Source organism: Gasterosteus aculeatus, chromosome 13 (genome assembly GCF_964276395.1).
Source record: "Gasterosteus aculeatus chromosome 13, fGasAcu3.hap1.1, whole genome shotgun sequence".
NCBI classification, from domain to species: domain Eukaryota; kingdom Metazoa; phylum Chordata; class Actinopteri; order Perciformes; family Gasterosteidae; genus Gasterosteus; species Gasterosteus aculeatus.
Genome location: NC_135701.1, coordinates 14,943,568 through 14,966,003, shown reverse-complemented (window position 1 = coordinate 14,966,003; position 22,436 = coordinate 14,943,568). Strand labels below are relative to the sequence as shown.

Genomic DNA, 22,436 nt, shown 5'->3' with positions numbered 1-22,436 from the left:
GACTGTAGCACAGAGTTTATTGGGACTTGAAGGACACAGTGGGTTTGGCGTTGACATGCACTCAGCATCACAATAATAAGATTTTCCTCATCGACCCTCCTCTCCATCCTCCCAAGACTGTGTGAGTCAGTATGTATTTGTGTTGACACATTTCCCAGAAAAACAAACAGAGCCCGAAAGTCAGAGAATAAACAAAGTCTTGATGTCTGCGTGGGAACTGCCTGGGCGATCGCGCTAACAAGGAGGCACTTCAGTCCGATTCTCTTTATTTCGTTTCAGGTATGCAGAGAATAGAAGAAGAAAAAACAGGCTGCTTGCTTAAGATCGGCATGGGCAATTAGTTCCTGCACTGAACGGCTTTCTTTACCTCACAAAATGAAAATACCACATTCCTAAAACAAGTAGAAGAGAATAAGCTCTTTCAATTGGTTGTGCTGCTGCGAGAAGGCCACTTCTTTGTGTGGTGTCTGCGGGATCCCCTGGCGTCTTCCTCTCCTCCTCGGCTCTGACATGGATGAACTGGGCTGACTAAAATAAAATATGGATGAGATAAACCTTGCACGTAGTTGTTTATACCCTGATTGTTAAGATTATGGTTTGGCAAAAACAAGGGAAAGGCCCTTCCGAATTGTGAGGCGTTTTAAAGAGCGCGTTAAGTCAAAAGGGGGCAGAATATAAAAACCTGTACATGTGACAGCAATGGAGATGCAGCAAATATCTCCTAAATGGAAAAAGGCATAAGGAGAGCAAGTACACTTTAGATTCAGTAAACAAGCGGGGTGTTACAATATAACTACAATAATGTGCCCTAATGATCAGAGGTAAAAACAAGTTCCTTTGGAGATTAAAAAAAAAGAGAAAAAAGAGCGACAGTTTTACGTGTGCAACTTGAAAGTCATGCTGAGTGCATAAGTTCCTCTTCACCCCATCGGGGACTGTGCCGAAAAATTGTGCAAAAAAAAAGAATTTATGTTTCTGTACAGCATATTAATTTGTTTCCACATAATGTCCCATATAAAGTGACACTGTAAACGTGTTGTATTCGGTGTAGGGGGGTAACTTCGGTGCAATGAGGTATGCAGAAGCGAAAAGGGTGCAGCTGTCCATACTTACATACTTTGTCCATGCAATTGAAACAAAACACGATTTTCACAATTCTGTCTTTGTATGTCTATCTGATTGTGTATGTTTGTACTGTATGCATTAAGCGATATGATATGTTTGAAGACTCATATTTAGAGAGTGTATAAAACGGATCGCACGTTGTGGTTCTAAACTGTGGCCGAAGCCTTGAACAAACAATAAATCAACATGACAACAGTATCACATAACTAAGCTGTAGTCTTTGGCCCGAGCTTACGCAAGGCAACGTGCTTCATGTGTTGAGGTTGTTGAGGTGATGCGTTCTGAATGTTTAGGAGTGAGATCTGAGGTACAATATGGGAGGTGGAAATGCAGAGAAAAAAGTTGTTTAGACGTGAAGCTCAAAGGTTGTGTCGATGAATGGCGAGATATAAGTTACAGGCCATGAAGAAAAGTACTGGAAAAGAGTGAAAAAGAAATTCCATTTCAGGAAAAAACAAAAACAATTCACCAAGACCCCGTCTTCTATCCTCTGTGGTGGTCTTTATTATACAGTGGATCCCCTGAATGTTAGCTCGTTTTCTTTTTCGGTTTTCATCAACGTCGGTGGCTCTGTTCTATAGTCCAACAATCCATGAGGGTAAGTAATGTTCTTCTGGATATTTCCAAATGTCTTCGCGACATTGACCTTCCCGACACAAATGCCTGGGGTCTCAGGGCCTGGCCACCCCCCCCCCCCCCCCCTCCACCCCTCACTCACTAAACCCCCCCCATGGCATGACCATTCAGGCCTTTAGACAGGCTGTCTCCAGCCGCTGCTCATGCCCCGGCTGTGGACCAATCAGCAGCGGGGAAGCCCCTCAGAGCTCCTTCCCTTTGAGTGTGCAGGGCTCCCACACTGTCCCTGTGCCACTAGGGGGCAGAGTTGGACATGGAGTCCACAGAGTTTACGCTGGAAGACTGCACGCGGCTGTGGGAGATGGACACCTCCGGGTGCTGCAGAGAAGGAGGGAGATAGATTTGTCTCAGCTAGTTTTTAAGCCTTCATCAATGTTTGTGTGCGTGTGCGCCTTCACTCACATGCCTCCTGAAGATCCTGTCCAGCAGGCTGCGCCTGGGCGGCTCAGGCGGCTGATCCCAGTCCAGATCCGGAGGTCTCGTCCCTTGAGGCCCGAACACATTCAAATCTCTGAAACACTCAGTTTCAATCATCTTAATGAGAGGGGAGAAAAGCACAGCATGGATCAATTCTATTCCGCTTTTTTAAGTGTCTTGCAGCCGTTAGAAAGTCCACCCAGTGTTGAAGGAAGTCATATTAAGTGCACACACTTACCTCATTCTGCCATGGGATGGAAACACTGCCTATAGTAAATTTGGAGTAGAAGTCATTGTCAGTTTGGTCCAAATTTACTCCCTTGACTGTGGAGAACTGCTCTATGTCCAAAACATCCTTACAGTACACTGCCCGAGGCTGGGAAAGGACAACGACCGCGAAAAAGATCGGGGTTAAGAGGAAAAACAGAAGACAAGTTTATCCAAAAAGATAATTTATAATCCTGGATTTTACTTTCGTCGCCATTTTAGGCAATTTACGATCCTAACAAGAAACATGACTTACATCGGGCACAAAAGGGGGCTCCACGATTCCTGCCTCCAGTCTCCTGAAATTGATGTTTTTAAAGAACGGGTGGGCCTTGACGCCTGCCGCTCCGTCCTCCAGACACCCCAGCCTCTGCTTGGGGTCTTTGGTCATCAGCTGGGTCGAGCAGAAGCGAAGACAAATAATTACATGAACCGTCGTCCACCCGTTTCTCCCCGCAAACACTTTCCGCTCCAAAGCGTACCATTCTACAGATGGCCTTTGTGTCCGCTGTAAACTTGTCGCTGTACTCCTCCTCCTCCTCCTGCACCCTCCGCTCCACTTCCTCCCGTTTCACTCGTTCTTTGCGGGCGCGGAAGGGCGATCGCCCGGCGGTCATCTCGTAAACTAGACAGCCCAGCCCCCACCAATCAGGACTCATGCCGTACTTTTCATTGTTTATCACCTCCGGAGCTGCAGAGGAAGGAAAACAAACGTCGTTATGGTTTTAAAGTTGGTAATGGGTCAGGTGGATGCGCTCAACGTGTTAATCGTTGATCACAGTGTTTCTTACCCATGTAGCCCACAGTCCCCACTCTGCCTCTGATGAGTTCTCCGTCAGGCACTTTGATGGCCAGCCCCAGGTCAGAAATACGAATGTGTCCTGCAGCGTAACAGTGGTGAGCATTATGCATTTCGTTTATTCAAAGTTGACTGGCATTTAAAAGCCCTTCGTGGGGTTTGAAATTGTCTGATAGAAATCAGAATCAGTACCCGAAACTGAAACTCACCATTGTCATCTAATAGGATATTCTCTGGTTTCAAATCCCTGCAAATGACCCAACACGTGTAAAAAGGACAAAAGTATCAGTTAACAGGTTATCGTCGATAGTGAAGCAAAATACAACATTTAGGGGAAATACATTTCAGAATGCATTTAAGACCGGGTACCACATGGAGTGCTACCTATAGACAATGGATTCCCTGTGCAAATGCTCCAGTCCACAGCAGATTTGTGCAGCATAAAACTGGACCCTGTCCTTCTCGAAGCCGGGCGTGCCCATGTTGTAGGTGTGAAACTTCAAGTCTCCACCGTTCATGATGGTCAGCACCAGACAGAGCGCGTCTTTGGTTTCATAGGCATACGCCAAACTCACCTAGACGAAAAGGAGAGCAGCGTTAAATGGCGCGAAAGTGCTTAGACAAAGCAACGGTTATGCATATCGCCGTCGTCCTCTTCTTTTCTGTTTTCTACTCACAACAAATCTACTGTTGACTTTCTCTAAAATCAACTTCTCGTTGAGAGCCATGGATTCCCCTTTCCTCTTCTTTATCCTCTTCTTTTCCAGCTTCTTACAGGCATACATCTTTCCTGTCGCTCTAACCTGGCAGGCACACACCTGGGGAGAAAAAATACAACCTAAATGGTATCTCTTGCATTGCGATCATTCAAATCACAATGCTTCACGAGGCGTCATCCATTTTTTTTTTTTATTACAGTCCTCGTCATCTCTTACCTCTCCGAATCCCCCTTTCCCCAGCACTCTGTACTGTCTGAATGTGTCTTTAGTGATTGGTTGCCTGACAGAACACAGACACAGCAAAATCCATTAATATATGCTCATATAGTATTGATTAGGAGGGAGATGTTATCAACGGAACTCAATATCACCCTGTCTGTTTCCTGTGCAGAGGGTGGGGCCCCTTGTGCACAATTTCACTTTCCAGACACGGATACAATCAAGGCTGCTCTAAGAGCCCGAGCTTTACTTCTAACTGCCGTGGATATGCACTCTGCACCACTTATTATTTATTAAGTTTCTTCACCTGCCATTTGTCCTGTTCTTCAAACTGAAATAAAGTTTTGGGAAATCCCATCTGAAAGAGTTATTTAATGTCTCTAAATCAGAGGTACAATGCAACAAAGCGAACCTATTGCATATATAAAAGAATGTTTACTTGGAATTAGCTTGAGTGATTTATACGAGTGATTTCTACTTCACAAGACATAGGATCATGCATAACATGGATGATGCCCTATAGATGTGTGGTCAATGTATAAAGTAGGTGTAAATGTTTAACAACAACAGTACAATGGTGCTTCCATCACAAGGGTCAGTCTGATGATAATATTTATGCATTTTGATTAAAGAGACACTTCATGGCCTATTTGCCCATTGTTGTACCGCTACTTTTACTTAGTAAAGATTCTGAATATCTGCTCCTTTATTGATTAAAATGTTACTGAAAAAAAGTGTAACAGTTTGCAAGATTTACACATACACCAACAAGAACATTATCCTTTTTGTGAAACTCGAATGCTTGGCATATTGTTGTATTGAACTGCATCAGATGGTATGGGTGTACCAAATGAAGTGCCCACTGATTTTAACTACAGAAAAAAATGAATGTGCTCACCTCTCCAGCATCTTCCACTGCAGGAATCGGTCAAAGTACATGCTGTTCTGGTAGTCCAAGAACGGACCTTCACTCAGGTAGTCATGGACGGTCCTGGTCCCACACAAAACAGATACAACTGAGAATACGACGCAAGCTATAAATCAGGCAGTGTTGCTGCATGCACTCTTTTAAGAGCTAAAATAAAAAAAGGCAGGTGAGTCCGACAAAGGTGAGAAGGGAACAAAGACAAAGTGGCGACTCACTTGTGGCAGTTGCTGAAGATCTCCTTACATGGACTGAGCTCGAGGTTCTCCCTGCACTGTTCTGCAAAAACCTCTGCTATGTCTACACGCTGAGGTGACTACATCAACACATGCAAACAAACAGTGACATACGTGCACACATACATACATAACTTTTTATTACACACACTACATCAGACTAAGGAGAAACACACATAAGATTTCATGGTGTCAGCACATTCTGAACATGCACGCTGTGCAAACGTTGTATGTGTTGTTGTTTTTTTGTACGTTCGATGTGTAAGTGGACTCCCGCACCCTTTGTAAAAGTCAGTGGTATGTTTTAAATAGCCCTGTTTAGAATACAATGCAAGCAACAAAATGTGAAAAGCATCTAACAAAGAAACTTACTTGTTTTGAGAGAAAGGTTTTGATGATCTGGTCCCCTCTGCATTTTCTTTTCTCATCAGGTGTCACCTCGTAGTCTTCCTGAATAAAAAAAGAAATCATATTGTAGTCATCAATATTCGCCGTTGTTTTGCTTAAAAACAGCGTTATAAATATAGATAGATGACATGAGAGTGCTGTCCATCTTGTGATGGCCAGGATGCACATGATTACAGAAGACAATGTATTTGTGTATCCAAAATGGAATTATAAACAATTACATAACATTTCATACATCAAAGCTGTTTCTAATTAGAAACTAATTTAACTGATTTAGACTTGAATTAACGTTTGTAGTAACTGAAAAATGTGTAAACTGATAAAAATTCATCCCAATTTCCTTCCATTTGTAATGACGAGAAACATTAGCAAAAGTTTTTTTTTTAAACGGTTTAAAACTGACCTATCAAAGATACACAAGTCTGCAGAGACGAGGGACACGTTCCAAACTAATGTGCCCCTCTTCCTGTTTTCCAACTATGAAAAAGGAAAGATGCTAAACATCCGTCAAATTCTATCTCTGCCTTTAATGAGAAAAATGAGTGCTTAGTAGTTTGTGTAGTTTGTGTGACAGAGTACTGTTTAGTCGTGACGAGGACACACACCTCTCCCTCTGTATCTCTCTGTGTCGCTGTCACTCTCACATAAACATGCGCTGCTCTTGGCTTCGTATTCAATATATGAAGCTGTTGACACAAACAGTTCTGGATGTTCCACGCCGGACATATTGGATCCTCACGCAGAGGCGCTCTGACGCATTTCCCAACCAACACTTTTAACTTTAACAAAAAAAGGGGGGGAAGCAACACTGGCCCGACTCTTTCTATCTGGGGCTGTTTCCAACATGGTCCTGTGTTGCTTGGCAACCACACAGTAAACACGATGGGATTCCTTGAGGTCCTGGAGTGTCATAGTGTGTCGCACCAGCATCACCGCCTTTCCACTACAACGTACACGCACACGCACACGCACACACACACACACACACACACACACTCACACACACACACACACACACACACACACACACACACACACACACACACACACACACACACACACACACACACACACACATACCCATGCCCAAGCGCGCACACACACACACACACACACACACACTAAATTAGCTGTCAGACTACCATCAACCAGTGGGTGGTCAGCCAAATGGAAAAGAAGACGCCCTTTTAGCCTTTTGGAAGCAGAGGGGATCCAACATACTAAACATATCATCATATGCACATGGACCTTCTCATGATGCAAGAGAAATCACTGGAACCCCTAAGTGCATTCCTTCCTCTGTTACACACACCAAAGAAAACGCGCTTTCATGCTCTCGAATGGCTTATACACTCCTGCAAAAATATCTCAGGTAATAATAATAACCACAGTCATAATGAAATACAAAAAGATTCACTTTCTTGCACTCATCATTCCAAACAAAACAGCCATTTTCATTATTTTTGGGAAAGGATGAGAAGCTTGGAGCTCCAGAGATGGCCAAATATCTGTCAGGTTTACAGCATGACCACCCAGAATGAGTTAAATGAGTTGATTGTAAACAGGTGAAACATCAGTGAAAACCCTCTTGAGTAATAGAAAGATCTTAAACTTTATAACACTATGTTTGACATTTACCAAACAGTAACTTTTACTCTTTGAAGCATTCGTCCAAGACCTTTTCCTCTAGTCCTGTATGCTGCTTGACCGCCTGCTGGAGCCCTGATGTGTTCGGCGGGCCGTGTTGTGTAGGATCTGACTGAAAAGGGAGACTGCCTCACGAGTAGCTGGATCAGATTTATTTCCTTCTTCCAGGGTCTTTGTCTCAGTCAAGAATAATAAATTAGACATATGCTTCCTGACCGAGTCTGGACTTTGTGAATATCTGTAAAACTTGCAGAGACTTTGTATACAGCTTGTAGAGAAATGTTCCCCTACAGCCGACTGATGAAAAACTAACATACTTTTTAATAGTTTCTCTAGATACACTATGTCAGGATCAAAGGGTTTCTAGTGAACCTCTTAGCTGAAGAGGAATCACATGAACCACCTGCCTGGTTGTTAGCACCCTCAGGCCTGGTTTATGGCTACTCCGTGGATTGGTGGGTATAATACTCCACACCGACTGTGGCCCCACCGATTGCAGAATTAACGACAGCGTTTGGGATGATTGCACGTTAGTGGGTTAGTGGCTTGCAGAGGGTGATATTTAGTGTGGTTGAATGGGGGGGGGGGCAGGGAAGGGTTGGTGTGGCGGGGCTAGAGGGGGTGGTGTGGGAAACAATGCTGTCCTTTCTGTCCTGTCACATGCCGGCAGAGCTATTCTGGGAATAGAAAAGGGTTAAATGTGTCATGTGGGAACTATTTGTCTAGACGCAAAAAAAGAAACCGGTTCGGGGACAACAAGATGGGGGGGGGGGTTAAATCATCACTACTCAGATGAATTATCTCCTCTGGCTGCACGTTTATGCTAAGCTGTAATACAAGTGAGTGCACAGAATAGCTGGATGGGGCTGTTTTCTAGACCTACACTAATCCAGGAGAGAGTGCTGCTTTTCCTCTGTTCTAGATATAAAGTCCCACCTGAGCATCGGATAAATTTGTCAAGCTCCTTCCCTGTTTATCCAGTCCTTACAGTTTTGCTCTTGTTTTTGGTTTAGGAATCTCTTATTAGAGCCCCACGTGTGGATTAACTGGAGAAATCCAGGGGTTGGGAGGCCCGCTGTTCCTAGTTGAAACTTGAGTCAGTGAGCGGTCGATTAGTGGCGAGATGCTTGGGTGGTAATTATTAGAAGGAAAAAGAGTTGATTATTCACCATATTTTCCTGGGGAAAGTCACCCACTCAAAGTAAATGAGTGTGTGTGTGTGTGTGTGTGTGTGTGTGTGTGTGTGTGTGTGTGTGTGTGTGCGTGCGTGTGCGTGTGTGTGTGTGTGTGTGCTTGCGTACCAGTGCGTCCAGCAGGTGGATGCATCGTTGCAGTTCAGGTCTGGTGTCACAGTAAAGACGGAACAGCAGCCGTCCGATGGGCTGTTTCTCACAGATGCTGACATAGTCCCTTTCTGCAGAAAGAAATATGTACACGCTCACTTTGATACTGCTTTCCCAAAAACACCAATAGACACACGAGCCGTTCCGATGAAGGTGAGCACATAAACCCGTACCAATGCTGTTTCCCTGCTCAGTGCACTGGCTTATATGGGGGAAGCGGAGGATCTCCTTCCATTTTTTGCTCCTCCCTTTCCGCTTTCCTCCTCCACCTGAGAAAAACAAGAGACAAAAAATATAACAGAGAACCAAAATGTGTATTTTTTTCATTTTCATAAGCGAGGAGGAAATAAATACCTAATGATTAAAGGGAGATGACTGTTAGGGGCCTCTCAACGGGAAACCATAGTCTTTATGTGTATATATAATTCATAGATTGTGTCTCACTTCCTCCTTAAATTGCTTCTTACTTTCTGCTGACTTTCTTCCTCACTCAGTTGTTCTGTGAAACGGTATACGTGTGTGTTGGTGTGTGTGTGTGTGTGCGTGTGTGTGTGCGCACAGACAAAAAGTATGTTCTGACCAGCTCAGTTCCCATCAGAACCCACGAATTTGCGATCAGCTTTCTGTGGACATGTGTACAAAAAATCCCTTGCACCCACATCCTAAAAGGGAACGTTCTGTGCAGTCATCCATCAATCCAGTTTATAGTGCCTTTCACTTTTGACCCCTTCAACATTTCCCATCTCGGATCATGTTTGAACACAACTGTGAGAACTTCACTGTTTTCCATCCATTCCAGCTCGCTGTGCCTTACGTCATGTTTGTCTCACTTTTATTTATTTTTCTCAACGTGCAAAACGCTGCTTCAGTTGACAGCGACTTCCTTTAATTAACCCTTCTCCGCAGTGGAAGTTGGCTTTGAGCAACTGGCCTGATGTGAGAGGCAACATCGAGAGTTTGAGAGCCGGGGAAGCAGTGACAAGTCGACATCTTTAGCTAATAAGCCAGGAATGCGAGAGGCGCTGTGTCGCGCTGGAGCCTCTGAGAGAAAGCTTTAGTTTTCCATATCAATTATTATGCTTCACTTCCCTATTCTTTCCCTGCTCTGTTGTTTGAAATGTATACAGAATATTAGCAAATAAACCGTGTTGCTTTTCCAAGATAGTATCATACACTCACTTGGGCAAAGTATTCCAGCTATTTAAATATTTAAATGACACTACAATGGGCAGCCGGTGGATTGTAAACATTTTAAACAGAATGTGTATGACACAATATTATAAACCGAAATGTACTAACACTGATGCAAAAGCAAACGTTTAAACACATTTAAAGCTTGTAGGAACCCTTATAATAACTTCAGGTTGTTAGATAAGGTAACCTGCTCCACCATTGACACACACAGTGCAGCCAAATCACCACAGACAAGCGGGAATTTATTAATAGCTCAAGTCAAAATATCCCCCAAGAGAATCATTAACTCCCAGCACCTGCTCCTCATCACCATTACTGTAGACCAAACAAGTTATGAACAGGCACGCTTCCTTATTTAAGCACCAGTTGCTCTCTGAAAACAGTTAGTATGTAAAGTAATGCGCCGAATAATAAAAACAACAAAAACCGGACGGCTGCCAAAAAGCATCGGGAGAGCGAGCCGAGAAGGTCATTCGACATGGGGTCCACCGTGCTAAAAATAAATCACGCTGTAAGGCATTTGTAGATAAAAGCGTCAACAAAATGGCAAAGATTTCCTCTGAAGGGTCAGCCCCATGTCAAATAATTGTACCAAACATCTGCGCTCCACCCAGGCATTCAACTTCTACACAATGCTGAGACCACCCCAAATAATGTGGTTCCTCTTTATTATTCCAGTGTCCCAATTTCTTTCTTTTACAATTCTTTCTGTGTTTATTTCAATCCCTTCCCCTTCTTCATCCCCCCTGCCATCAGCTTCAGTGCTTTCTCCATCTTAGATAATCCATCTTTTTTTTTCATACTCTTTCATACTCTCTTTACTGTTTTCTGTAACAATAACCTCCACCGGGGCCATCAATCGCCTTTTTTAGGCTTTGGTGAGGTTGAGTTTCCAGTTTTTTGGGAATATGAACATCGAATTGCTGTAGGTCCGTGGTTTCCTTTCCTCATTGGCCTTTTGAACACTGAAATAAATGTATTTACAGAGGGTCACTGGTTACACATATAGGGTTGATGACATTTTCGAGAGGTTCACAAAATTAGATTAGAGAAAACTAATAGTTAAAAGCATTAACATCAGTGACATTAATGAGTAAAAAAATGTTGCTGCAACGTATTTGTTTTGCAGTCTTTATTACATTTAATTAAGGGGCCTCATATTGCTGAATATAGCATATTAATATAACCATATAAAACCTTAAAAATGTATTCTTCTCTTGGGGAAATAGCTATGTCTTACCAGCTACCGGTCATTATGTAAAACAACAAACTTTTTTTTTTTTCCTTCTGGAAGGAACACGAGTACCTTGTTAGAGGCTTGTTAGACGCAAGGACCGAAAAGTCTGTACGCAAACACAACCAACCACTCCCAGAAACATGCAAATATCATCCGACAGAGACTCATCCGCCTGCACGTGCCTTTGTACTCGCTCTCCGCTCTCTCTGATAGACAGCCCTCGCTCTTTCATGGTCAGCCACTCACGAGTGGAAGCATGCACTGTGCCGTGGGTACCCTGCACACAGGAACTGATACGTTCCATCAGAGCAGTGCAGTCGCCGCCTTTTATTATTGTGTCTCTGCTCAGCAGTTCTGTCATGTAAAGTGAAGCAAATAGTCAGAGAGGGAACGAGCTCCTTCAGGCGCAACATCAGGGGTTTAGCAGCGTCTGCTTGTGTGGGCTCACATTGTTTCTATAGTGACCTCTTTCTAGTAATGTCGTCATGCTAAATTTAACCAGTACAGGCAGTTACGCAGGCCCTCATCCATCCACGCATTTAAAAACCTCCCTACTTAACTAGGATGTTATACTCGTAATGTGTTGAAACACAAAATAAACCTAAACCACAAAATTATCAACCAGTGTGCAGCTCTCACACAAACACAGACACACACACACACACACACACACACACACACACACACACACACACACACACACACACACACACACACACCGTCTAGTGGAGGTTAAAAACACCTCTACACACACTGTCACACCAAACATGCTGTCAGATCAGCACGGACAACCAGCCGAAACCACAAGCTCGCGCTGTGCAAGTGGCGTATATGCGGCAACAACATCTGCAATAGTGTGCTCGGAATATGTGCTATTCTCTACACAAACACCCTGCAGAAAGTGAGATTAACCCTTCCATCACTTGCAAAAAAGACAGTTGGAGTTACTTGGAAATGTAACACATCCTCCCAGATTGTGCTTTTTGTGGGTTGTGTGTCAAGTCCTGTGTCTGCAGGTTACTATATACACACACACTTTAAGCAGGGATGTCGAGATGAATAAAGATTGAAGGTAATCAACTAAACTCTAACATATTTGATATTTTACCAGTTTATCAGATCAATCTTTTTCAAGCTAAAGCATTCCAGCCAACATCATATTTTACAAGTTCAGGTTTCTCATTGATTCAACCATATAGTGGATCCTGAGGCATTATTTAGTATTTGATTCCTACCTGTGGTTAAACAGGAACTTTTAGGGTTAGCTCTCAGGTTAAGTTTAATAGTTTAAAGCGTGTGTGTGTGTGTGGTCTGTGTGCCAGAGGAAGCTGTTGAAAACACGGCCCGAACCTGAACAAGATGGAGGTCTTTGTTGCCCTGTTCACCATGATCTCATGTCGGTCCCTCTATGTCTGGCCGCTTTATTATCACCCTCAACGAGCCACTCTGTCCAATGTATTCCTCATTATCGCAATCATAGCAGCAGAATACTGGCTGTAACATCTGCTAGCAGTCCCAAAACAAACATGTGTGACGTACGCCTTTTACCGGGCAACACTCAACTCAACTATTCCTTTGGCTGCTGCAGGGGTCACATGTTTAACCACTTAATGAAGGATCATAAAACTCAAAATTAGTCATAGACAATAAAGAGAGACCTTATCAGCACTATCTACTAGTGCAGCTGTATAACAATGGGCCATGCCTACTGTGTCAGAGATAACATTTCAATGTTACTTGCCCGTACCAATGAAGCTGTAAACAAGCTGATGTTTAAGGTTTATACAGAAATAAATTCAGTATATGATACGTGCTGTTCAGAGCTATATCCACACAAGGTTTTAAGAAAAATACATAACTGTGAATAAACTGTCTGTCTTTATGCCTTTGTAAATATTGCGGCTATAAATAGCAAGCAGACCAAGGACAGAAGCAAGGTGGTAAAACCGGTCCATGACCTCACAGACTGTGAGCTGAGACAGTTGTCTCTTGAGTAACTATGTCAGTGATTGTAGGCGTGATCATATGTAAACACGTGTGAGAACGTGCATGACAGAAATCTCACAAAACGGTACATTTCCTGGAACACGGTCATGTGCCACAAGTTTCCTGTTGTGTAAATATATTAAATATGGGAATGTGAAGGAAGGGGGAAACCATTCAATAAACTGAAATGATATAAAGCACCGGGCCATCCGATCAAAGCGCACACACAGCCCAGGGCACTCTGGGTAATACATCCTGTTTGCTCATCCATAAAGATCCAGGACAGAGCATAGTCCACAGCAGGCTGGCCTTAATGGGGTGCTGCTACGCTCGGTGTTTGTTCCCCTCTATAAATGTTTTCATAGGGCAGAACATTATAGCAAAGTTATCCTCAACCTCAATGAGGGACGATTTTACTTCCACTCGCTTGCAGAAAAAACATCGAGGAAAGAGCTTCCAGGGAAATCAACGGTGCAACTCATCAAAGTAATGGAACACATGGCGCACCGAGCTTTATGTGGATAGAAAGCAGTAAACATGTGTTTGTCTTCTAACAAAACAAACACGCCTAAAATAGGGTTTAAGTGATTACATTGCTCCTCTAAAGCTTTTCTGTCCTTTAAAACACGTACAAACAAACACACACACACACACACACACACACACACTCTCTCTCTTTATGAAGATGTTTGTTCCGTGTCTTGCTCCGGTGTTGACATTCCATGTTCTTTTGTCCCTGTTATGGCAACATCCGTCAAAGTAAAAGTCACATTTTTTCGCATCCACTTTCCCTCAGTGAACCATGTCTAATTCTACTTAATAACTATGTGCTATATTTCCCAGAATTACAGGCGACAACCCCAGAAAAACCGGCGTGAACTTCAAGTAACTTGCAAAGTTATGTATACTGTCTATGTGGGTAGAGGCAGCGATAACAATAGAGATAGTAAGAGCCAGGGAGCAGAATTTTTCCACCCGAGAAAAAATGAGTCACATTCCTACTCAAATCACGGCAAGTGAGTGTGGTGTGTCGTCGATGGAGAAATGGGTTCATCTGCTACTTATTTTGTTTATTTCTCCATGTCACCACTGGTGGAAAACAGCAAGCCAAGGAAAAAACTCTCGTGCCTTAATACTAAAGAACTGATGCACAAAGGTTTCACTCAATTTCAACTTAAAAATGACTTTATAGTGTAAGAAGCAAGAATAATTATGCTAAAACTAGCAATGAAATAATATGGAAGCTTGTGTTTATGAATATCATGACGTGCGGAAGGAGGTGCAGCAAATATATTGTTTGTAGTATGGAAAAACACTTAAACAAGACTGAGAGATATGCTACAGCAGCTTTGTGAGACTGTATGAAAGTGCATTGAATAAATGTAAATGTGCATGCTAACATGTTGCAGGTCTGCAGATATGATGTTCAGCGTTTTAGTTTTCCCTGTGAACATGCTAACAATCGATTATCAGCCTAAAGTAGAGCTGAGGTTGATGGGAATGGCCTTAGTTTTGGACAAATTCAGCTGGAAACACCACTGTTATGTCACGTCATCCTTAATTATTGGGTCATGTCACAATTAGTGGGTCATGCACAGCCCTCCAGCTAATTATAACTGCATTTCTACAAATATTCCAGTCAGAAGAAGTGAAGAAACAACCAGTCAGTTTCCCCCTCGTGAATCCCCCCCACACCCACCCTCACCTGGCCCGCATTAAGGCACAAAAATAAAAGTTGACAGCATTATGACATGGTCCCGTGCTTTCGGGGAGCATGCACTCCAGGCAGGTGTTTTCGTTTGTGTGGAAGGGGGAGTATGTGTCCAACTACTAAGCTGATAATGTTTCACTGTGTTTTTCTTTTTAAGGGGTGTCAGAGTATGCATGTTATTTTCCATATAGACGTAGATTAATTCACTTTTCCAACTAATTGAGTACATTTTGCAGCTCTTAACTCTATTGTAATGGTCATCAACAGCATACATACATAAACTGTAAAGCAAGGTGCTTGATACATTAAAGAAGTACCTTTATAGGCCCAAAACTAAATAAATATATCCCTGTAAGGTCCAGTCCTAACAAACTCTTTAAAAACCAACTCGTCCGGTTCTTAATCTCATTGCATCGTCTAAATCCGCGTGACAAAAAAATCTAACAAGCGGAGAGAATTGCTGACGTACTCCGATCACGATCATTATCATCATCGTGATGACGTTGTTGTTGTTTCACCTTAGCTACCTATAAATAAACCAACCCCGATTTTACCGACAGCATTTCCCTGAAGTGAATTGTATACCCAATGTGACGGAAGACATTTTTCCTTTCACAGCCACAACCTCCAAAAACACGACGGCAAAAGACAGCAGGCACCCGGGTGGAATTCAGTCCAAGCTTAATAACCCGGCTCTGCCTCAGCAATTCAAAAAAGGGATCTGCGTGCAGAAATGCCCCCTCCTCCCCCCGCACACCCTTTTTCCCCCCTTATTCTCACTTGACTTTGAAAGCCTATGAGGTTTTTTCCGCCTGGCTTGGAATCTGCGACTGCTGCAAGCAAGAGTTGTGAAGGGACACACAAATAAACATCAGGGTCTACTGCAGTGATGTTGCTCTTTAAAGTGCTGCTGGATTCACAAGCCCCCCCCCCCCAAACCTCACCTGTGACATACACATAGTGTAGATCTACAGTATGCTCACTATATGTCAGCTATCATTGAAATGGCAGATTCCAACAGATCTCATTGAAACATCTATAACTTCACAGAACTTTTTCCTCTCCTGTGACCCGCAGTTTCCTCCGCTGACAAAAATCATGCCGTTTTTAAGATTTGTTCAAAGAATTTCCACCGTCAGATGATACTTGGACGACCGTGCAGGATGTCGGGTTGTTTCATTTCACTGCACGCTCACTCATCATCTGTAAAGTGTCTTCCGCAGTGACCGGAGAGCAGCTCCACAGGAAGATGGGGCTTGGATGGCAGTAGCCCACTCAGTTTGTTATGTAACGATCAATTTGGTTCAATAGCTTATGGGCAGCATTTATCTGATGGTGTAGAACACCGTTTGTCTTTCTGTAAGAGAGCCGTCCCTTAACGGGATGGTTCGCTATGACGAGAGCTGCCTCCTATTTCATCCATACGATATATATTTTCCACTGTGATTAACTTAAAATAGCCCAGTGGTGGCAGATGCTCTTTGATCTTAACGTTTTAAAACCAGTGCCACCTGGGTTTTAATCTCCCATTTCTAGGTTCTCTGACCAATGAGAAGTGTTCTCAATGTAAAATCTTGATCTGCACCGTCGGATCTGTCCGACACAGAAAGGCCCAAAGAGCGATGGAAGTTGGCGCAGAGCCTGTTTCGCATCTCCGGTCCCGGGGACATCAAATCACTTTTTTATTTGCACGCTTCGCTGCGACTTACACAGTTTTACTGGCTTGGAAGGCGCGAGCGAAGACGCCGGCATAAAACACGGCAAAGGTCGCAGTGGAAAATAGGCCTTGCTGGTGTGGGGAGAGGATGCACGCCTCTCGCTTTGGCCAAAGATCACATCTCCTCACTGTTGCTAGTATGTGGACCCAAAGGGAGCCTCTGTGCCCCACGTATCAGCGAGAAGCAGCGGCGTTAGCAGCAGAACATTGGGCTCTCTTTGGCACTGGGGCCTGTCAGGTAAAACCTCGAATGACTCACACGGTTAATAGGACATTCACAACAAACCTGTTACGGATGCGCATGCCTGCTGTGCAACATGGTTGAAGTCAACTGTTGCTCTGCGCTTGTAGAGCCATTGGTCAAGCTGCCGAGAATGTCTTGCTTGAGCTTTAACTCAATGAACCTTCTCATCCCATAATGAGGAATTGCAAAAGGCCCTTTCTCTCCCACACACAGTGAAGGCGGGGACGGAATGAGCATCAATAGAGCAGCTGGGACAAGGAAGATCTATCATGGGTCATTACCTTCTCTCATTAATTCATGAGGCTTAATTCACAAGCAGAGTTGTGCTCTGACCCCCAAGAAACAAAATGTCCGGATTGACCTGCAGGTTAACGCATCCTTCGTTAAGGCTTTTTGACAGCATGTCAGCTTCCTGTTTCACTTCAGCACTTGGTTCTCTTCCAATGACTCTCTCTCTCTCGCTCTCTCTCTGCAAACCAGCCCCCCTTTTCTCCAAAGTATGTCATCGTGTGAGATAAATAAGGAGCTGCCAGAAGTTCAAGTCTTCTCCTGCGTCACCCCGTAACAGCTCAGCGACTGTTGCCACATGGAACCACGTGCTGCCTGAAGCCACACTGTGTGTGTGCCAAAGCTGAGTTTGGCCTATTTAGAAGAATTATTTCTAGTACAATAATTTTAGAATATATTCTAAAAAAGACATTAAGCATGACACACATCCTTATACTTGCATAGAAAAGTACAATGCTGTTGGATAAAAAAAAAAAAAATTCTACCACTCAATTGTTCCCAAAACACGTTTAGGGACCTCGACATTAAGGGAAACAATCATGGCGTCAGACTGCGTGATGTTTACCTGCAAGCCTGTCTCTTGCCCTGAGCAATACCGACATGTATACCTCCATATTCCAGACGACACTGAGAACATCTGGCCTGGTCAGACATTGGACCGTTTATGTTAACCGGTCTCTCTGTGCTCAGGCCCCACAGATCGATTTAAACACATCATCGGTTCATCGCTCAAACGCAGGCCAGTGGACACTCATTTGTTCTCCCTGTGCTAAGCGTTATTCCCTGCTGCTCGCCGTGCCTCAGCATGTGTATGAATGCGAAAGAGCGCATTCATTTGCAGACAGAGAAACGGATGTGGGAGGGACACCCCCCCCTGCCTTTGCATATGTTGGAAAACGCATATAATCCATCAAAAAACAGTGAGGATAACTAACGATGCAGGATATTCAATTACGGTTATAATCGATCACCAGACAGATTATTTCCAATCGCGATGTGTCTCATTGCGCAGGAAGCGGATTGTGTGGCATCTGTAGGGTTTACCTGCTGCTGAATGAGAGAGCCCGCAGACACCATCATTATTGTCACCTTTTTCCCTTTTCTGCACATTGAGCGCAGACTGTAACTCAGCCGGGCCTAATACCTACTAATTGCATCTATTGTAAGTGCAAACTTACCCTCTCTCGCTTTTAGCAGTACAGTGTTGGCTACTATGTTCTCCAGCTCCATTAAAAAAAAAAAAAAAAAAGAATCCTAAATGCAGAGTTTTTTTTTTTTTCTCCTCCGGTGGACAAGTTCCTGCAGCGAAAAACAACGTCCTTCAGCCCGTGTTGATCTCCTTCAGTCCTCGGCGGGATCCGAGCCAATATCACTCCTCTCGTCGTAATGAATAAAACAGGATGTCATAGATTTTGCTCGCGAGGTAAGCTGGGCTCTTGTTGCGGGCTGGAAGCGAGCCGCTGCATTTCTACTCCAAAAGCCCCCCAAACCCATTCCATGCGTAACGGGGCGGCGGAATGTCCCCGACGCAGAGGCCACTTCAGGAGGAGGCAGCGATGTACGCGAACCGAGCCCTTAACGGCGGCACCACAGGACACACTGGCTTTCCATTACAACAGCAGAGGGTTGGTGGAGCGCTTCAGAGAGGAGATCAAGCGTGCCCCCCCTCCTCCTCCTCCTCCTCCTCTTAGTGCGTAATCGAAATGGGTTGGGCTTCTCCGCAACAGCTGCGTCAACCGGAGAGCGAAACGAGGTAAAGCAAAAGTGCCAGCGGCAAAATAAGAGCATAGGTTTCCTTGTTGCAACATAGCCGGGTGGAAAAGCTGAAGGCTACACAAAGAAACAAAGCACTTGGAATGGAGGTCCAACAAAGTGCGGCTGTTCTTAGTGACACATTATTTAACTGGACATAGCGGCATGTCTGGGAAATTGACAAGCCATATAATCGCCGCTTCTCTTCTTGATCTTGGTTTTTAACTGCACGTTTTCCTGATTCTAATCACATTACTGGTCAAATTCGAAAATGACTGGTTATGATATGCTAAGTGTGAATAGGGTCGCCCTCTGGTGGGAAGATTTCCACATAATTTACTTTAATTTATAATAAAATGATTGAATTGAACTTCGAGCCGTAGTGACTCACAATGCTTTAATGTAACATCATTTGGGCAGTTTGACTTTATAATGGTTGTGCGTTGCACACATGCGTGAAGTCACGCAAAATACAAAAATGTATTGGTCTCATGTTTAACACAGAAACTGCATGTATTGGATGTCACGTTGCAGCATGAAATACTGGATCAATGGGGCGCTGGATGAAATTGTACCAAAATACTGTACTTCATCCTTTAATGCCTAATGCAGTCAATTTAAAAAAATGATGGTCAGACGGTACGATAACACAAAATTACCAAGTTTGTCATCCATAATGAAAAACTAAACTCTTTATTGGAGCATAGCATGTAGTTTTGTCAACAGCCGGCCCACATATCTCCAAATAAAAAGGCTTGACATTTCACTGACAAAATAGAAAGTGCTGCCGGAAAATAATTGCTAAATTGCAGACAGAGTGATCTTACATAAACACAACATTCTTAGCATTTTACTGTAAGGATCTGCACAAATGAGAGCAGCATCACTATTCTTTTTTTCTCCAAATAATTCAAATCAAATCCATACAGTACACTACAGTATACAGGCCCAGCATGACGCAGCCATGTAAAAGAAAAGGCAAACTCAACGTAAAACTTATCAGTCTGATACAAACTGAGAGAGACGCTCGTGGGATCAAGGTTAGTATTCATCCAAGTTGTCAGCTTTGGGGATGGAAAGGCCTCGGTCCTTCAGGGCCTGCATTTTCACTTTGTCCGTCTCCTGTTTGGCTTGTTGCTGCAACCGTTGCTCCTCCAGAATCTCTTCAATGGAAACCTGCTGCAGGACCGTGTCACAGGGCTTATCCATATCCTAAAGGAGAGAGGGAGGGCATTTCATCGGTCAACACTTGTTAATAGTTAACTACACATTGAGTTTCTTATCTCCTGTTAAAATGTATTTTTCAAGCTTAGCACAGAAACTTTAAGCATCCTTTGTGTAAATATCTTCTTGCAGCTTTGGAGTTGCCACCATTAGCCATATGTAATCATCCCATATCTCAACAGACAGGTCTACATCTGAAAAGACACCTTATTTAAAAAAAAAGAAAGAAAAAAAAAAAAAAAAGACACTCAGTCCTCAGATATGCATCAGTAGTCAACCACAAACTCACAACCGATTGTGATAATCTGGCCGCCGCAAACGTCTCCTACCACTAAAGATATGGAGCACTGAGCCCGACAATAGTGTATTCATGCCTCGTCTTCTGTGAATGAAAATGGCATTACATAATGCACTGTGATGCCCACAACTTCTTTGCATTTATTTGTTGATTACATCAACTGCTGCGCTTGCTTCATGCTGTACATCCTCTGCAGCTGTAAAGGTGGTGCTGCAGTCAACGTGCGGATGCATGACTGAATGTATGACACGTACAGAACCAGTCAAATGTCCAGACTGGCGCACAGTCACACACACGCACGATGAGTTGAGTGCAGGCCGAGAGGGTCCTATAAACACACTGAAATCTGCCTGAACTTGTCACTGCACAAATTAACACATTACAGCTGCATCTATAATGTTCTGAAGAAGACCTTTAAGTGGCTGAGCAGGAGTTGCATTTTATTGTAGGTTTCTGATATCTCAGGGTGCTTTTGGGTTTTGTTCAATTAAGAGTAAATCAACATGGGAGGTGGATGAATGTTTTCTATGTTTTAACTGACTATGCAAGAGGCTGCATTAAAATCACATCCCACCATCAGATTTGACAAAATAGCTCATTCTGCGTTTACGAAACAGTGTTTCAGTGTTGAAATTAATGAGGCTCAGACTAAAAATCATTTGTTAAAGCCTCCAAGCTGTTGTATTTACTTAGTTGGTAACCTAGTGACTAACCACACAGAAAGATTAATAAACAAAACAATTCATAAACGTTGTGTTGACTTGTTGTTTCCAAACACACATGTTTGTCTCCTTAGCCACATGGTTATGGGAAGCTTCACTCCAACACCCATTTCGAATAGTATGCATGAATATCATGATTTAGTTCTTGTGGTAGCATCTCAGCTACACACAAAAACACCACAAAAAAACCAACAAACCGAATACTCCCACTTACTATCTCTCCAAGCAGCACCACGTTCTCTCCTCTCACAATGAAGATTCCTCTGGGGATGTCACCGAATTTCTTCCCCACATGGATGCGCTCAACTGTTTGATGGAAGACTAGATTGGCTGAAGGTGAGAGAAACACGTTAAGAACATTAAATCGCATTGATATATAAAAAAGGAGAACATCTCCACGTTTGAATAGGCTCCGTGGGAACTTGCACTGAGCCTCTGCGCAATTAGCTGGAAGGCTTCGGCGTGTGTTTTTCACCGTAGAAGTGAGAATTAATAGCGAAAAAGAATCAAATGGAATATACCAAACTGATCAATGCTTCTGAGGTAACCGATCAGTGTTCTGCCATCTCGGAGCAACACCAGGTGCTTCTCTGCAAGACACAAACAACACGCGCGTGCTAATTACAACATTACACACGTAATAAATTAAACCCAGTTGGCGTCAGACACGATGCCGCATCTTTAAACGACGTTCCAGCTAACGCGTCCTGCCTGCGACTTACTGTCGATGTCGTCAATGAGACTGGCTGTCCCCGGTACGTAGTTCATCTTGGGCTGTCTTTGATTTGCTTCGTGTATATTTACGTGAGGTCAAGCCATGAATGTTTCAAAATATGTTTCTTTCAAGCGGAGTACAGGAAGTGTCTTTATACACGCCCGGGACACACTTCCTGTATCGGCTTAACCCTTTCTGCGCTGCAACAACATTTTAATCCCAATTCACAAAACATTTAGCACCGATGCTTAAGGAAAATCCTATTTTATAAATGAACAACAAATACAGGACGTAAAATATTAAAATAAAAGTTTGTATAAAAAATAGGATATTTAATGACGTGTTGGTTTTTCGCGTCATCTGACGCATTGGTGACAACGAAGATCGTATATAATAGACAGTGACATTTTTGGAACCATTGAATGCTTTAGTTTGTGTGGCTAGATAACTAACGTTGTAGTCGATGTATACGCGGATTAAATGATATCTTTATTCCATTTACGAGTAGACTTAGATAAGTAACATACATGTGACCTTCCGAGCAACCCCATTTCTTTATGTAGCTTGAGTAAATGTGAGAGTTGCGGTGCCATTAAAAAGCAGCAGA

At 43.3% G+C, this 22,436-nt stretch overlaps 2 protein-coding genes across 3 annotated transcripts; both read right to left on the bottom strand.

Annotated features, from left to right (window-relative positions):
• On the bottom strand, window positions 1-18,843 carry grk5l (G protein-coupled receptor kinase 5 like). Of its 2 annotated transcripts, none has more exons than XR_013452001.1 (16): window positions 18,297-18,843; window positions 8,915-9,010; window positions 8,700-8,812; window positions 5,716-5,793; window positions 5,326-5,423; window positions 5,081-5,173; window positions 4,180-4,243; window positions 3,922-4,062; window positions 3,629-3,819; window positions 3,454-3,491; window positions 3,237-3,326; window positions 2,928-3,136; window positions 2,702-2,839; window positions 2,417-2,445; window positions 2,164-2,295; window positions 1-2,079 (listed from the first exon to the last, which is right to left on the bottom strand). XR_013452001.1 is itself a non-coding variant. In XM_040195615.2 (16 exons), the coding sequence occupies exons 1-16, from the start codon at window positions 18,346-18,348 to the stop codon at window positions 1,996-1,998; spliced, it is 1,755 nt and encodes a 584-aa protein (XP_040051549.1). In that variant the 5' UTR covers window positions 18,349-18,843; the 3' UTR covers window positions 1-1,995. The 2 variants fall into 2 exon arrangements, 1 of the variants encoding a protein (XP_040051549.1); XM_040195615.2 differs by having other exon boundaries at window positions 2,417-2,554.
• A 690-nt stretch (window positions 18,844-19,533) lies between these two features.
• On the bottom strand, window positions 19,534-22,279 carry lsm1 (LSM1, U6 small nuclear RNA associated). The gene is made up of 4 exons (XM_040195626.2): window positions 21,837-22,279; window positions 21,636-21,704; window positions 21,329-21,444; window positions 19,534-20,082 (listed from the first exon to the last, which is right to left on the bottom strand). The coding sequence occupies exons 1-4, from the start codon at window positions 21,880-21,882 to the stop codon at window positions 19,912-19,914; spliced, it is 402 nt and encodes a 133-aa protein (XP_040051560.1). The 5' UTR covers window positions 21,883-22,279; the 3' UTR covers window positions 19,534-19,911.
• Window positions 22,280-22,436: the final 157 nt, after the last annotated feature.